This window comes from Punica granatum, chromosome 4, assembly GCF_007655135.1.
Source record: "Punica granatum isolate Tunisia-2019 chromosome 4, ASM765513v2, whole genome shotgun sequence".
Lineage (NCBI taxonomy): Eukaryota > Viridiplantae > Streptophyta > Magnoliopsida > Myrtales > Lythraceae > Punica > Punica granatum.
In genome coordinates this window covers 28,568,537-28,585,378 of record NC_045130.1, presented here as the reverse complement: position 1 = coordinate 28,585,378, position 16,842 = coordinate 28,568,537, and the positions used below count along the sequence as shown (strand labels likewise).

Sequence of the window (16,842 nt, the reverse complement as noted above, 5' to 3'; positions counted from 1 at the left end):
GTCCAACGCCCCTAACCGTCGATCACGGGGTCCAATGCCCCATATACCGAGTGCGCATTTAATTTAATTTTCGGTCTTTTCCAAAACCATACGGTGAGAATGAGTGAAATAATGACCGAACGCGAGCCGACCGGGATTTAGTCATTGTAACTTGTCTTTTATTTATTTGAAAGAACAATGTAAGGGTTTATGTTGTATATTTATTCATGTAATAATCCCGGTCGGAGAGTGGACGGTTCGAGTGTTTTTTCGAATTTACGATGTCAAAACGAGCGAGTCAAATGCAACCCTAAATCAGGCGGTAAATAAATAAAATGATAAGCCTAGCAAGTTAGAGTACCGAAAGGGCGTGTGGGATATAGGCCCACACGTAATAGAACCCCCGAATTCGGAATTTTCGGTTCCGTACAAGACCATTGCCTTAGCATACTAGGTGTATCCATACTCCTAGACTCAGGCGACTCACCGACTCTCGACTTTCGGGTCGTAAACAGGTAGTGGCGACTCCTTATCACGTGCGTCCGTCGCGCGACCTCGGGAAGGTGGACACTCCCAAGCCGCGTTGCATTTAAGCGTGCGTATGCGTGCCCCGACGAGATGAAATTCGGGTGCGCACAGTAGGTGAATGAAGATACACTTCCATTAGCATTAAAGGGTGCCTCCTGATTTGGTGATCAACCCACGTAATGAGATAGGATCATTGAAGAATCTTTTTTTTATCCGTATCATGGAAGAATTTTTTTTAGGAGAAAAGCTTAAATGATTCTTTAGAGTGATTAACTCTATCGAAAAAAATACAAGTTTACAACTTATGGAATTGCAGGATTCGGCGAGTTACATGAAATTCTCCATGGATCAACTTAGAAAGGGAAAGAGAAAATGATGCTCACTAGCATTTTATAGCCTGCCTTGCAACAATATTTAATTGATCACTATACGGACCCAAATATGGACTCTCGTCGGGGCCCGCATTGCGCGCTTTTGGATCACGCGGCTTGGGAGTGTCCACCTTCCTGTGGGGATGCATGACGGACGCGTAAAAAGGAGTCGCCACTTATCATTTTACGACCCGAAGGTCAAGGGCGGATAAGTTACTCGGGTCTAGGGATATAGAACACCTAGTTTGCTAAGGCATTGAACTGTGTGGAACCAGAAAGTCCGAGTTCGGGGGTTCATGTTACGTGCGGGCCTATATCCCGCACGCCCTTTCGGTACTCTAGTTTGCTAGGCTTGTATGTTTTATTATTTACCGCATGAATTAAGTTGCACAAGGCTCTCACGTTTTGACATTAGAAATTCGGTGAATTTAAACGATGTCGGTTGAGAAGCCGAGAGAAAAGTAAACCCGTGTGTCGGGAAAGTGGTTCACAATCTTGCGTTATAGTTCATCAAACCACGGAGGTTGAATTCTTGCGTGAACTAGAACCGCGATATCTTGGATTTACTTTCCTTTGGGCAAGCATTAGACCGATTCAATTAATTCGACTCTCGGACCGTTCGCTCACCGACTGGAATTCTTACAGAATAAATGTACAAAATAAAATGCTTACAATGCTCTCGAAAAACAATAAAATACAAATTACAAATGATCGAATTCCAATTGACTCGCGTTCGATTATTATTCCGCTCCAACTCACAGTGAGTTTAGGGAAAAACCGAAGAACTAAAACTCAATATGCACTCTCACTGAATAGGGCGTTGTACCCTGTGAGTGATGATTAGGGTGTTGGACTCTGTGATAGATGGTTAGGGCGTTGAACCCTGAGATGTTCATCCAAGGGATCAGGCTCGACCCGAAAAACAAACAAGTACAGAAGATAACACGCAACATGTTAATAACAGACAAAATGTTTGTTATTGTCAAGTGTACGTGTTTTAACAAGTTGTTAATCCGGGATATTTTGGCATGCAAATCCTACCCTAGATAAACAAACATGTGCCAATGTTTTAGCATTCGGCTTTGGTTTGAGAATCTGACAAAGAGAGTCAAATCTCATGTGTGTGGATTACTTTTATAGTGATTCGATGTTCTGACACTGAATTACCGATGAATTGATCCAAACTTGTGTTTTGACTCTAAGTTTGGAACCTAGAGTTCCACTTAACCATTTCTAGTGTTTGGTTAGGTCGTGTGAAGAGATTAGTCAGGTGATCATGTTTTGATACAAAACACCCGACTAGCACCCTAACTACGCTAGGATGACGCCAAATCACAAAATGATGTTCTTGCCCTTGATTTGAAGATTTGTTTTTAGAAAAGGGAAACAACATATACGGATTTAAAAGTATGAGGGTTTTGAAAAGGGCACTAACACCATTTTGTAATTCGTCGACGCGAGTTACAAATTAATGTCCAGTTTGTGTAAAGTTGCTTAAATTGAATGAATTAATCGTGTGAGCGTCCCGATTAGCCCGTTCGTGAAATTAATGCTTAAGAGTTGTATCGAATGCATTAATTATGAAAACGATTCGTGACTCGACGACCAAGACGATTCCATAAAGATCGGGGATAATTTGGTCCAATGACCGAAAATACCCTCATAATCGAATGGACCCGAATGAGTCATCGATACCCGAATCCATGCATGTTTTGTTTGGAAAAGACATTTTCATGCGATATTGCAACGATAATGTAGATTGCAAATTACAAAAATCCGAGAACGGACTTAAAACGAGGAGAGGAAGCCTCGTGCAACCCGTACGAGTCTAAGAGACTCTCGGCCATTTCTCCTTGGAGAAAACCGAGAGGTCTCATGGCCCACATCGGGTTCCACAAGTTTTTCCCGTCTCATTTCGAATCATTTCTCGCATGCTCAAGCAACAAACACGATAAATGACACGATTAAATGAAGGTTGGTATTGCCATGATTTAAATAACACATTCAAACATGGAAACATGCCCAAACATATTATTTAAGGAATCGATAAAACAATACCGACTTCATGCACGTGGCAAAATATAATGAAACTCGGGAATCGAACTTGGATCGGGTCAAGAAGATCGTTCCTTACCCGAAAGGAGCAAGAGAGCATTTGGTCACCTCCCTTGGAGGGAAACCCATGAGCTCTTTGCCTTTCCCGAGTCGAGATGTTCTTCTCGACTACGATCCAAGTGTTTCCCGACATGCTAGCATATAAATCAAAGAAAAATATGCATGATATAACATGGAAAATGCATAAAAATGTAAACTTGCAAGCAAAGCATGCTTAATACACCTCATAACTCCATAAACAAGCAAGACATGTAAAGAGGCCTCACTTCTCTAAGTCGAGAATGTTTTACATAGCCTCGGCATTCGAGGAAAGAGTCGAGTGACTCGGTGGAATCCTCGAAAGGATGTTCAGGTGCACATGGTGCACGTTTGGGCGAGCTGTAGCTCGCGGATGGACGTGCGCCGGCACTGGTATGCGCGGGAGGGAGCTCAGCGTGCGGGCAGGCGCGACAAGGACACAGGTGTGCGGGCGTTAGCACGGATGTGCGGACGTCGGGAACGTATGGACATGCATGTGCATGCAAGCCAAGGGGACGTCTGGGATGTACGAGCGCGGGAACGCGCACGGGTGCACGGGTGTGGACGGACGTGCGCAGCGCTAGCTCTTAAGCGTGGGCGTGTGCCGGTGCTAGAGCATGTGGGACGCGGAGCGCAGTCGAGCACGCGACAATGCAGGCATGCGCAAGCGCGCGGGGCTGGCGTGCGGCTACGGGTGTACTGTTCACCCGAGAGCACGATCTTCACCCGAAATCACCTAAATAACCTGAAACAATAACTTAAAGACTTCAAATGGAAAAACCAAGTTCACCGATGAACTCCATGGATCCGAAATGAGTGGGATATGGAGTTTGAGAAATTTCGAACTTAAGTCGGAATGATGAACATCGGCTTTGGACTTAAGAACTAAAGGTTCCCTTTGGATTTGTTTCGATTTTTCTCTCTTGGCTTTGAAGTGTTGAAACTTGTTGATTTTAGCTTATGGAGTTGAGAGCTTTTTCTAGAGTGAGAATGGTAGAGAGAGCATGCAAGAGGAGAAGTGATTAGCTTAATCACTCTTGAGCAATATATAGGCAAAAGTAATAAGCAATTAGTGAAAGCAAAGTGCAATTAGGGCCTTGCTTAGGGAATTTCGGTTTGCTTAATGGGGATATGGATGAATCTCCACCAAGTATCCTTCATGAAGAAGAAGCCAAATGCATTAATGGCTTGGAGTTGATGTTGGAGTGTAGAAGTGAAACTCTTAGATATTTTTGTGCAAGTGGACAAAGAGGAAGGGATGTGGCGGCTTTCTTTGTCAAGAGCAAGGGGAAGAAGATGCCGTGAGTCCCGCTTGGTTTGGAGTTGAGTCGGGAGTAAGCTCGAGTCTCAATTGGTCGCGTATTTGAAGCTCGTGGTTCGAATTAAACGTTGAATTGTCGATATACGCGAGAAAACAGATTTAATGAGCCCAAAATTGGCACTTTTCGAGGAAAAATGTCCCGGGTCCGTATAAGGCTCGGAAGCTGTTTTTGCTCGTTTCAGGTGGCCAGAGCAAAGTTGTCCGCTTCTGACAGTATATCTCGTGTCTGCATCTCACATTGGTCATTTTGACACGAATTGTCAAACAACATGAACAATTGACCCTTAAGCCGGTAATGCAAACGTGGAGCCAGAGATGTCCTAGGAGATCGAAACTGGATTTCTCAAATTGCTTTCTGAGTTGCTTGGACGCTCCGGAAATCACTGTGATCTCCGTTTGTCGAGATTGGATCTCTAAGGACTTGAAAAGTGTATCTAAGACCTCTAAAGCACTGCTCGGGAGGTCTAGATGAGTTGTGTGATTCATTTTGATGATTCCACATTGAGCCTTGGGAAGGCTAGCACTGTGTAGGGTAGGCACCCGACGTCAAGTTTCCATAAAAAGGACCTCCGGATATGCATTTACATTGAAAATGGAAATTTATGCTCCTCGGAGGTTACTCGAGAAATTGAGAAGGGTTCTGCTGTCTGTTTTGTTCAATTGTGAATGTATGCTAGAGTTTTCAGGGCAATGCAGTACGAACTTTGTTTGCCGTAATTCCATCAGACCAGTCTCCGATTATGCATTTCCGAAAAGAGGTATGCCCGTTTTGTCACTCGGAAGTCATTTGGAGTGTCTATGTGGCTTCCAAGAGACCATATGAAGTATTGCTCGTGCTCTATATGCTTGTGGGGCATGGCCACATCTGACATTTGGAATTAATTTTTCTCCAAGAAACCGACATTTCTGGACTTCCACTGAAAAGTTGCCTGTATACAGAAAGTTGTTTTGTATAGGGTAGATGATTCACAAAATGTGTTTGAAGACACTTTCATCTATTTGGCATTGGAGTGGATTTTTTGAGTCCAATATTAGCTATCTTCCGATGATCGAGCGAACTATCGGAAAATAGGACTATTCATGTGATATACTGAAAATGCCAATTTTGGATGTTGTTGAGCTCTCTAGTTACTCTGTTGCCTTTTGATGACCTTAGGAATTCTTCTGTCGTTCGTCCCTATCATCTACTTGTTTTTGCTGATTTGAGGATGAATAATGATTTTTTGCTCGGTCGAGTCATTTTCTATGTTCCTGCTCAAGTCGTGGCCTGAATCATTGCTGATATGCATTGTTTGAATTGGTGAGCCAAAATGGGGTGCTAACAATCACCTATCAAGGTTCAGCAGTTTTACATTTGTAGAAGCTATTACAGTTTCCATAACTGACTTCAAAAAACTTGTCACATACTAAGAATTATGAAAGCATCTCTGCTACTGTTACTTGAACAATAATTTTGAAACATACGGTTCGATACATTATGCCACTAATACAAGATTGGACTGAACTGATTTGAAGCTCTGAGACCGTCATTGCAATATATCTATGTGGAGTCACGGAGGCAGTCTCGGAACCCCACCTTGGGCTTCAATCTCCTCTTCTTCTTTTTTGGACATCAGAACACGTGACCTTCATAAAATTCTTTGCTTCTGTAGTGACTCCCTTCTAGCGAGGTTCAACATCAGTAATTGATGCTTCATTCACAGACTCTGAGTGCAGCTGACCATTACTCCTGCTGCGGAGCAATAATGCAGGCTCTCGAGGGACTGGTAAAGTAATAGAGTCACTGTTAAGCGTGAGAGCAATTGTGGCCATTGTGGGCCGATTGGCAGGATCCTCTTGAAGGCACCACAAGCTCATCTGGATGCATCTAATGACTTCATTTCCTGAGCATGACTCCCTCAGAATTGGATCCAACACTTCCATCGGTGTTCCATCCCTCCATTGTTTCCAGGCCTGAAGGATCAGATTCTTCTCATTTCAAATTTCCAGGAAAAAATGTGTAATTTGCGATATTATTGTTGAGCAAAAGAGTATAATGGGCGGATGGATGGGATGTTGATCCAATCTTATTATGATACTGTGTATATAAGACTTCCGAAAGAAAACAATCGATTGCTAGAAATCATTGGGCTTGTTGAATGAAGACATGGAAATGTATAAGTTAGTGAGAGCTTACATAGCTTGGAAGATCCTCTGCACTGCCTGATTGATGGAAAGAACTGTTCTTCTCGCCTGATATAATCTCAAGAACCAAGACACCAAAACTATACACGTCAGATTTCATTGAGAACTGGCCGTGCATGGCATACTCCGGAGACATGTAACCCCTAACATTATTCAAAGCAGATCTAGTTAGCACGACCAGATACATGGTCAGAGTAAGAGAAAGACTCATGTGAAATTCAAGATCGCTTACAATGTGCCAACAACCGTATGGGTGGCTGCATGGGTTTGGTCAACCCCAAAGATCCTCGCCATTCCAAAATCTGAAATCTTGGGGTTCATATTTGCATCTAGGAGAACGTTGCTAGCTTTGAGATCACGGTGAATTATTCGAAGCTGAGAATCTTCATGAAGATAAAGCATCCCTCGAGCTATTCCTGATATTATCTTGTATCTTCTCGACCAGTCCAAGAGTGCACGTTTTTCCACGTCTGCAATTATTTAACAGATCTTAGAATTGATAAAGGAAACTTAGTCATTAGGTATCAGTTCGTGAGGAAAAGCAGACCAAATAAAATATAGTCCAGGCTCTTGTTGGGCACATATTCATAGATGACTATTTTCTCTTCTCCTTCGAAGCAAAACCCGAGTAGCCGCACGAGGTTTCTGTGTTGTAGCTCTGCCATCACCATGACTTCGTTCTTAAATTCTTCAGCACCTTGATCAGAGCTCCTGGACAATTTCTTCACTGCCACATCTTGTCCATTAAGAAGCCTTCCCTGAATCAGTTGTTTGCCCAAAGACATCACCATCATAAGTAACTACATTTTGAATTATAGCTCCATTTTTTCATCGAGAAACTTCATCAATGAATAATGCTATTACTTTACCATGTAGACCTCGCCAAACCCGCCTTCACCCAATTTTTTATCAGCAGAAAAATTGCCCGTGGCAGCTTGTATGGCAGCAAGATCAAATTGCAGAGATTCGACGGTTGTGATATCACTTACAACTAACATACCAAACATGAGACAAGTTAGACTTCAAAGAACAATTAATTTGGACCATGTTTGTTGATAAATAGAAAAAGGGTCTCCAAATATGATTTACCGCTTGTGTATTGTGGAACTTCATGTCTCTGTATTGTTCTCTTTCGTCGGAAGCAGCAAAGGATGAGGAAAACATCTGCAGTCACAATGATGGGAACGGCGATGGCAACGATTGCACTTGTTGAGATTTGTCTTTTGCCTAAAAGGAGAAACCTCTGTTCAATGACAAGCCTCACATCAAGACATGATTCCACAGGAAGATATTTTTGTTTTCAATTGGTTTATATGAGAAAATTTTCGACGGATATAACATGATTCCCTATTAACAATTTAGCAAATGTCACTTATTACTTGATCCAAAAGCTTAAGCCTATAGATACGTGTATGCTATTACTTGGAACTCCCACATGGACTTGTGTACCCCATGCTCCATTGTGCATCAAAAGACTAAGGCCACGCTGTGGAGGTCAAAGAATTTAGATGACCATCTTATTGGTTCCTAAAACCATTGGAGGGGTGACTTTGAGGAGGCTAGGAACAGGGGCTTGGTGGCATAAGAGCGCCATAAAGGTTACACATTATAGAACAAGTACGTCCGAATACCAAAGGTTGCAGCTTGGGAGAACGTATCTCGCCTTCAGCTTTCTTGAAGAAGCCATTTGGCTGATACTTAGAGCCACCCGTTGCATTTGACAGCCACCAAGTCTTGCCTACCTACAAATTGGCCACTTGCGGCCTTCAGGAGTGAAGCAGTTAGCATCTCACCCAGCAACTGGTTGAAGTTGGACGGGGTCTGAGATCTTCGCAATCTTGGAGCTTTCCTCATGGTGGAGGAGATTGATTAATTGGCAGGAAAAAGTCAAGAAGCCGTCATCAAACCCGCTATGTCAGTATGGTAAAGGATATTGTTGGGAGTTCTAACTCAGTTTCAAGTCTAATAAATCTTACACAACCGAAATTTGGAATAGGTCTCCCCAAGAAATGTGGAACCATTGAACCTATATATTGCATGTCGTAGTGTAATCACTAACTAGAAAACATCCTCGGTCTACATAGCAAATGCCATTTCAAAAACTAGAAAGAAACCTCGGTTATGTTCCGTTTGAGTCAGTCAAACAACTAACCTATCATGGGTAGGTCAGGTTCATCCCGTACAGACGATTAACTTCTCTTACTTGCACATGACAAGTTCTAACCCAACTCAGGCTATCAGTGAATTCATACTTAGCAAAATGAGTTTCACAACCTACAAATATACCTACAATATGGGTGCTTTCCTATGAGCGTGTTAGGGATCTGACATAGCAGCTCAACCAAAAATAGAAAATATTGATGAATTGACATTCGATTCTTCCATGATATCATGAATAATGGATACCCAAGAGTTCAGCAGAAGTACAGAGTTTCCTCTTACAAGAGACCTTCTCTCTGCGGTTTTTAAGGTTTTAGGGTCTTAGGAACCTTAGCAGCCTTATAGCTCCAGTTAGTCCCAACCGCATAAATACCTTAGGGCTTACATCCTTGTTTCTGCCCCAGAGTCGAGATGTTTGAAATGTGCTTCACCTTAAGAAATCAACGACTCGAGGCTATGTCTAATGTACGGAGTTCCACCCATGTACTTACTTGCTTTGAACACATTCAAAATCAACTTATGTTGGTGAACCGTAGAAGCAAAGTACCTCGCAGGCAATGCAATCCAAATGGTTTTCCTTTCACACTCATGCCAGTTAACTACAGAATCGACTTCTTTCTTAGAAACTCCCCTATAATTAGTTAATTATTTTTAAGCATTTGAAAAACTAAAAATTGAAAAAAGTAATTTTAATAAATTGAATAACGTGAAAATATATTTATCCTATATTTTACAAATTCTCGCATTAATTTACTTGCATTATTTATTATTTGCAAATGAGTTTAATATTGTCATAGACATTGTAAAAGTTTCAGATATTTTAAGTACCATTTGAAAATTCTAAGAATATAAACAATTACTTGTGAAATTAAAAATTTGAATAAAATAAATACCTATAAGTGCGTTTAAAATTAACATAGATATTCTTGGCTAATTGGAAAGTTAGCTAGACTCCGTAATTCGTTTCATACAGCCACAGCACACCCTAAGCGCAGGCCAATCCCCAAGGCTGCTGTTTCTACAAGCTTGGATTGATTCTTGGAATGTGACTCACTATGAAGTTCAGTCCGATCTGAATTAATTTGTGCGAACCAAGTTGAGATAGGTATATTGATTGTGGCCAAAAGAATGTCACCTTAAAATTTTGGCAAGATAACATGAACTAGCAGCCCTTATTAAGTCCTTGTCAAGCAAGATATGAACATATACGTACCTTTCTCGGTGCTTGTTCTATCAGTTGATGCGGGCGGAGGAGCACCCACTGGAGGTGGCGGTGAGGGTGATGGCAGTGGAGATGGTGGCGGAGGGGGCGGTGGGGGTGATTGAAGTGGAGATGGTGGCGGAGGGGGCGGTGAAGCCGATGGTGGTGGAGGGGCTGGTGAGTACACATAGAAGTTGTACAGATCCCACCGCAAAAAGCAGCTTGGCAAACGAAGTATAATTCCGCCCGACTTTCCTCGGCAGCAGCTCTGATAATCACCGATTGAATTAATTAAGCACCTATGGCAATCACTCTCCGAAAGGTCAGGACTACACTGGAGGAGTGCGTAAATCGTATTTGAGTCAGGTAGACTTGCTTCCCCTGTCGCAAACTTAAACCTACCGGACCCCTTCGAGGCCTCCGCGGTGAGATTTTCCATATGATTCCACCAAGTTTGGTTGAAATCGTCCCAACTCAAAGATAGATTCCTCGTATTGTATGCCATTTCATTTATACTCATGTCGAGGATCCCATTGATCGGCCTGTCTGAATAACGAACAATGCAGCAAGAATCTTCATATCTGATGCCTTGCTTTTGATATGGACAGCTTTCCATTAGTTTTATAGCAGTAGAATTCACAATGGCTCTCCGGTTCTGTGCTGCAAGGTCTCCCCTGCAGAAACTGAGGGCGTAGACTGTGTTGGGGCCAGTGCCAAGGCTTCCGGAGAAGAACCCGCCATCGGCCGTGACGTTAGAGTGCAAAGAGGAGAGAAGGTGGCGGCGATTCTTAGCGTAAGTGCTGTGGGCGGTGAAGTTTCTGTCGTTATAACAGTAGGCATTGATTCGAGTGGGAATCGCCAAACAGTTAAAGAGAAGGAAGAGTAGACTGATTGAAGAAGTGCACAGTAATCGGCGGACGGAAGCTGAGAAAAATCCGAGGAGAGAAGCCATAGCCAAAGATTAATGTTCCTTGCAGACAAAGGCAGCTCTGTTTCAGGTTTTTGCAGAATGTCCTGTTATTGTTTTTTTTTCCCCTTAACTTACAGGGTATGTCGGGTCTCGTAAGATACGCGGAAAGGGAAAATAATGAGATAGGAAGTCCCACTGGTCGAATCTGAAATATTTCCAAGTTTCGGATAAAGGACAGTGCAATGAATCATCTTCCTGTGTCTTTGGCGTCCTTTTTTTCCAACTAGAATGGTCAATTGATCCCATTCCTCACGGTTTTCTTTAAAGACAAATGGAACAATAATTGAGCTCTAGGCGGTAGGCGCAGTCAGTCCTTACACCTAATTTAAATTGCCAGCCACCCATATTTCCTACGTTGGTCAACGTCGGGCCGCCTCAATTGCAAGTCCTCAACTGCTTAATTGAACTATGGTGTTGGGGCCTCGACCTGGCACCCTGGACCCTTGATGAGCCCGTCAAGAGAGCATTCCGATCAACGATCTTGTATGAGGGGCTAGCATTAGGCCGTTTGGAGCCCCTTCATCAAGATTGAATTTGCTTTGATCAATTCCGTTTCTATCGTCTGCATCATGCCTATTAAAACACGGCCTACATATTTGGTAAATAGAATTGACAAGCACTGAAAGGGAATCAACCATAAACGGTACGGTCTTAGTGGAGAATATTATATCGTAGATCATGAGTCCATGTCACCGTATTGTAAGGCTTGATTACGGTTGACTTGACCAATTGGTGGACAGCTACATACATACATACATATATATATATATATATATATATATATATATTATCCTTTGACTAACTGCCTTTACGTTTTTGGCTTGTTTAAGGCAATGGACTTTGAATGGACTCCCAAATTTTCCATATTTCCTTGCCAAAAGTAAGATAAAACCGTGTTATATTAATATTAGTACTTCTCTTCAGTCCCATAACATTCCACGGAGTCGGTGATCAAGAGATCCTTCCGTTAAGGTTAGCATACTTCCTCACAATACGCAACGAGATAGTATTATTGTAGATTTTTTTGTGAGAAGAAAATCTAAAATTATTATCTGGGTTCATCAATTCTATCAAAGAGTACAATAGGTTAGACTAAAAAGATAAAAATGGAAGGTCTAGGATATGGACCCGGATAAAATTCTCAGTGAATCCTTGACGAAAACTTGTACAGTCAATTTTCGGAGTGATCATTCAGCTGGTCAAATTTTAGAAGTTGTATTTTGTTGAGAGTTTAGAATCTATATATATATAATTATATATATGAAAACAAATTTCCAATTTGAATTTTCATGCAGCCGCATTATAAAAAATATAAAACAAACCTCTCTCGCATTGTCATGTCATTGTTTATATAGAAGGAAATATTTATATTTTTTTATTGAAAAAATATGTGCAATTTCTATATCGACAACATCCTATATATTGAATCAAATACCACATGGCATCTATATTATAGCATATAATATACTATATATAAGTATGAATATAGATTCCAAAATTCATTTATATATATATATATATGTATGTCGTTTCAATAGATAAAGTAGAGTATATAATATATATACCTTTTGTATGTATAGAGTATAATATGTAAGTATAATGGTAGTAGAATATTTTAATGGATAGAAAGGAAATTTCCTTATTTATTTATTAAGAGAATAATTGTTATGACATTTCCGAACTTGATATATATATATATATACATATAGTTGTATACTGTGCATAATTATGTAGCACTAACATCATATCCTATATCAATTTGGTCATTTCACAAGGATTAATCAGGTTTTCGTTTTACTTCCGTCAAATTTATTCATATGGTTGTTCCATCTAATTAGGACTTGATTGTTTTTCTATGCTATTACGATCAACATTTTTTATATAGATTCCGCATAATATTAATTAAATTCTGATCACCTTTAACTGCTCTGAGTTGACACTGCTGATTATTAGACATGTAGATAATTGCTTTGCTCCTATTATGTTGTTGGTTTAAAAAAATTTTGTTCTTCGAAGAGTTGTGATTGCCATGTGAGAAGTAGTTATCCTTAAGGTGACAATTTCGATTGTGTGAACTATTGAAAATTGAGCTGAAATAACAGTGAAAATAATTATAATATGACAATTCATTGTGAAAATTATCATGAAAAATAATTATTTTTCTCGAATAAGAATTTTAAATAATTATCTTTTCAACCAATTTACTTTTTAAATAATTATTTGAGGTTGTTTGTTCCCTATACTTGAAAAACCGGCACATTACTTCTTTTCTTGACATAAATATTATTTTTCATTTTAAAATTATATAAAATATAATTGTTGTACTTTCCTAACATACTTATCTCAAATCATTTAATTTCGGTGTAGGATACGTTAACCCCATTTAGGATGTCAAAATGCCACTCCTTGATGAAGAACAATCATTCTCCACAAAACTCATTTAAGTGAAACAATCTTAATTCATAATATATCTTTCTCGGATAAGAATTTGTAATATATTTTAGATATTACTTGTTGTTAAAAAATCAAAAATCTTTTCCGTGCCATGCGTGGGTTCTCACCTAGGTCCACATGATTCCATCAATAATAAATTGGAATCATTCATATCTATCCTCTCTCAAGGACTTAGTGCTCTTCTATTACTCGCAGGCCGATCAAGAGAATCCATAGAGAGGATGGTCTGATTTTGAGGGCGCAACGCATTGCTTAAACCTCGGTGCCTTGCTAGTCCTTCAGCAGGCGACCCACTCCCTTCAGTTAACTTCACTCTAGCAAGGCGAGAGACGCTGAGTTTGTTTTCCAGGACAATCTTGGGAGACAACATCCCCGGCATGCCTGCGCAACTGAACCAACTGCTGGACTCTAGAAAATGGGGATAAACAGGGGATTCAAAAGTACGTTTTCAATTGTAATGACAAAACGGATTTAGAAAATTTTTATCGTGTGCAGAAATATGTGAAAGTCGAAGAATTATTCCAAACGGTGATCCTATGCAGCCACTAGTTTCCAACTTTGTTCAGATTTATGGTTCTTCGCGTGCTAAAGCATCAGTTGCTTCTTTTGGTTAGCTCTGAGAAGTTAATGGCCTAGAAGGTACTTACTTCTTGCAATGTCAACATTATTAATAAAGCGTTCAACCAGTATATATGATAATATGAACTCTCAAAGGATATATTTCAGATGAGTATTGAGGACACCATGAATTAAAGCGTTCAACCAATACATATAATAACGTGAACTCTCGAAATGTCTTTTAAAGTCCAAAATTTTCTGGTTTGCTCGTGCAACTTACCAAAGTTCGCATAATTAGTCTACGGAAGGTGCTAAAAATTCTTCTGCTATGGCTTTAGGATACCATAGCGCGTCCAACATTCAAGTTAAGAGTTTAACAGGAGTTCGAGTTGTAAAGATACAGTTGTCAAATTATCCATTTGATCTGAGTAATGATAACCAATGCTAAATGACTAACTTAAATAGGCTCATTTTCCAAGTGAATCAGTTCGATATTATGCAAGGCTCCAATTATCTTCTGGGACATGTTTTCACGGAAAGCCTTTTCTGCACTTTCCAATCTTTGTTTGACGCAATGCCGTTATTTCATAAAAGCTATTCAGGCCAACTGGAATGTTAGCTCAAACTCTGTAATTCATTTTGTGCGCAATTGTCCTAGAGTCAGGAAGACTTGCTTCCCATGTCCCAAATTTAAACCTCGGGGACCATTTAGAGGCTTCCACGGCAAGGCTTTCCTTGAGTTTCCACCAAATCTGGATGGAAATTAAACTGTCCCACCTCATTGTGATATCCCTCCAGTTGTAATCTTCAGAAGTTATATTCATGTCTAGGAGCCCATACATTGGACTTTCTCAGTAATAAACGCTGCAGTAAATCATTTCAAATGCGCCTTGGTTTTGATATGGACAGCTTTCCATTAGTCCCATAGCTGTGGCGTTCACATAGGCAGTCCAGTTTTGTGCTGGAAGGTCTTCTTGGCAGAAACTGAGAGCATAGACTGTGTGTCAGGCTTCCAGAGAAGAACCCTGCATTGGCCATGAGACTGGAATAGAGAGAGGGGAGGAGGCGACGTTTCCATTGTCATAGCAGAAAGGCTTTAATTAGAGTGGGGATCGCCGGACAGTAAAAGAGAAGGAAGAGTAGAGTGATTGAAGAATCGCCCTGTAATTGGCAGACTAAAGCCGAAGAAAATCTAAGGAGAAGCCACAGCCATAGATTAATATTCTTGCAGACAACACAACTTTTACAAGACAATCTTAAATAATTTCAACAATCATCACATCTCCAATAATCAAACCAGACAAACAATATACAATACAACCAATCAATATAGACATAGGGTTGCATTCCCTTATGTAAATTTAAGACGGTACCGTAACCCCGCACATCTCATTCAAACCCATTTTACTATTCCGCCGGATCCAGCGGCCATTTAGGCCCCATTTTATATTCTGCCGAGTCCAACTGCTGTTAAGGCCCCATTTTCTATTCCGCCGGGTCCAATGACATTACGGCCCCATTTTCTATTCCGCCGGATCCAGCGACGCTAAGGCCCCATTTTCTATCCCGTCGGGTCCAGTGGCCTCATGACTATAATCTAATAATATCAATACACAAAACCTCAATCCCAAACACATTACAATGGTACTATATTATTATCACATATCTCATACATAATCAACATACACAATCACACTACTTATATCAAGTCAAAATGAAACATAAAGGGCAATACCTCTCAAATCATTTCACACAACATAGCAAGATCGATCCTTTAATCTAACTATCACCATATTCTTCTTAAATAATTTATATACATCACTTCAAAAGAGAATAGGGACTCACAGTACTCCCAAAAATTTATTCAACGAGAAGAGCCTCAAGTTGTATAGATTCAGTCTCCTTAGCTCCTATAAATTATAAACATGGTTAAAGTCAAATATAAATATGTATATATACTTATATATCTCAATCTTAATCTATCCATAAATTTCTAATTATGAAATTGACCTCATTGAAATCTACTCACACCAAAAACACACTAACCAGTTACGAGGCATCTCCACAATCAAGAAATTTAACCTCATCAAAATCACTTTAAGGTAATAGAATCATTCTTTGAAAAATTCTCACAATGACCAACTTCAACAAAGAAACATCAATCAAAGGAGCTAACTGACAATCGATATAGTAATACCATTCAACGTAAACAAAATGTTTAGATCAGCATTGACAGAGCAACTCAATGACTCTAATAAGAAATAAAACCGACCGATAACGTTTACTCTTACAATGCTTTTAATACACATCAGCTAGTTTGGCATATCTCCCTAAGTCATCCACTAAACAAAACTCTTATCAGACAATTCATTTAGACACTATTGCAACTATTTTTAAGAAAATCAATTTCGCAGGGGCAACTCAAACAATAAGAGCAAATGATAATAAGGTTCTTAAACCCGATTTCGAATATTTCAAAACAGCAGCAAATTTAGGGGCAACTCAAACAATAAGAGCAAATGATAATAAGGTGCTTAAACCCGATTTCGAATATTTCAAAACAGCAGCAAATTTCTCCTCAATAACCTCACCAAACCAAGTTCATATCCTAACATATTAACACATCAAAACATATAACTCAATAATCCAACAATACGCCCCATAGCAATTACACAAGTCTAGAGGAATAAAACCTATCACATCTCCAGCTTCATGGAACTTCAATCTTAAGCAAGGTTGTCAAAATCGCGATTCTACCTAGAATCGGTCGGGAGTCGTAGAATCGTGAATCGTACAATTCTACCCATAATTAAAATATATATATATATATATGTAGCATACTTAAACAAAAAAAATCAATCATTGTACATTCAAATAAAGTCCACAAACCAACAAATCAATCATAAAAAAATATGTAAATTCTGATATGTTAACAAATTAACATCCCTAATTCCAATCTCCAAGCCAAAAAAATATGTAAATT

The 16,842-nt window shown here is 39.9% G+C and overlaps 1 protein-coding gene across 2 annotated transcripts; it reads right to left on the bottom strand.

Annotated features, from left to right (window-relative positions):
• Window positions 1-5,614: 5,614 nt before the first annotated feature.
• Window positions 5,615-10,934, bottom strand: LOC116204603 (cysteine-rich receptor-like protein kinase 10). 2 transcript variants are annotated; one of them, XM_031536769.1, is made up of 7 exons: window positions 9,890-10,934; window positions 7,606-7,743; window positions 7,386-7,507; window positions 7,064-7,274; window positions 6,749-6,986; window positions 6,509-6,659; window positions 5,615-6,285 (listed from the first exon to the last, which is right to left on the bottom strand). In XM_031536769.1, exons 1-7 carry the CDS (start codon window positions 10,827-10,829, stop codon window positions 5,995-5,997), a joined length of 2,091 nt encoding a protein of 696 aa, XP_031392629.1. In that variant the 5' UTR covers window positions 10,830-10,934; the 3' UTR covers window positions 5,615-5,994. The 2 variants fall into 2 exon arrangements, with proteins under 2 accessions (XP_031392629.1, XP_031392630.1); XM_031536770.1 differs by having other exon boundaries at window positions 7,606-7,759; window positions 9,890-10,216.
• Between the last annotated feature and the right edge of the window lie 5,908 nt (window positions 10,935-16,842).

Bases quoted from the DNA above. Each gene is read 5' to 3' on its own strand.
- LOC116204603 (XM_031536769.1), bottom strand. From the start codon at position 10,829: ATGGCTTCTCTCCTCGGATTTTTCTCAGCTTCCGTCCGCCGATTACTG. The intron at 6,987-7,063 runs GTCTGCTTTTCC...AAATAATTGCAG, and splicing joins CCTGGACTATATTTTATTTG to ACGTGGAAAAACGTGCACTC. The intron at 6,286-6,508 runs GTAAGCTCTCAC...CTGATCCTTCAG, and splicing joins CAGAGGATCTTCCAAGCTAT to GCCTGGAAACAATGGAGGGA.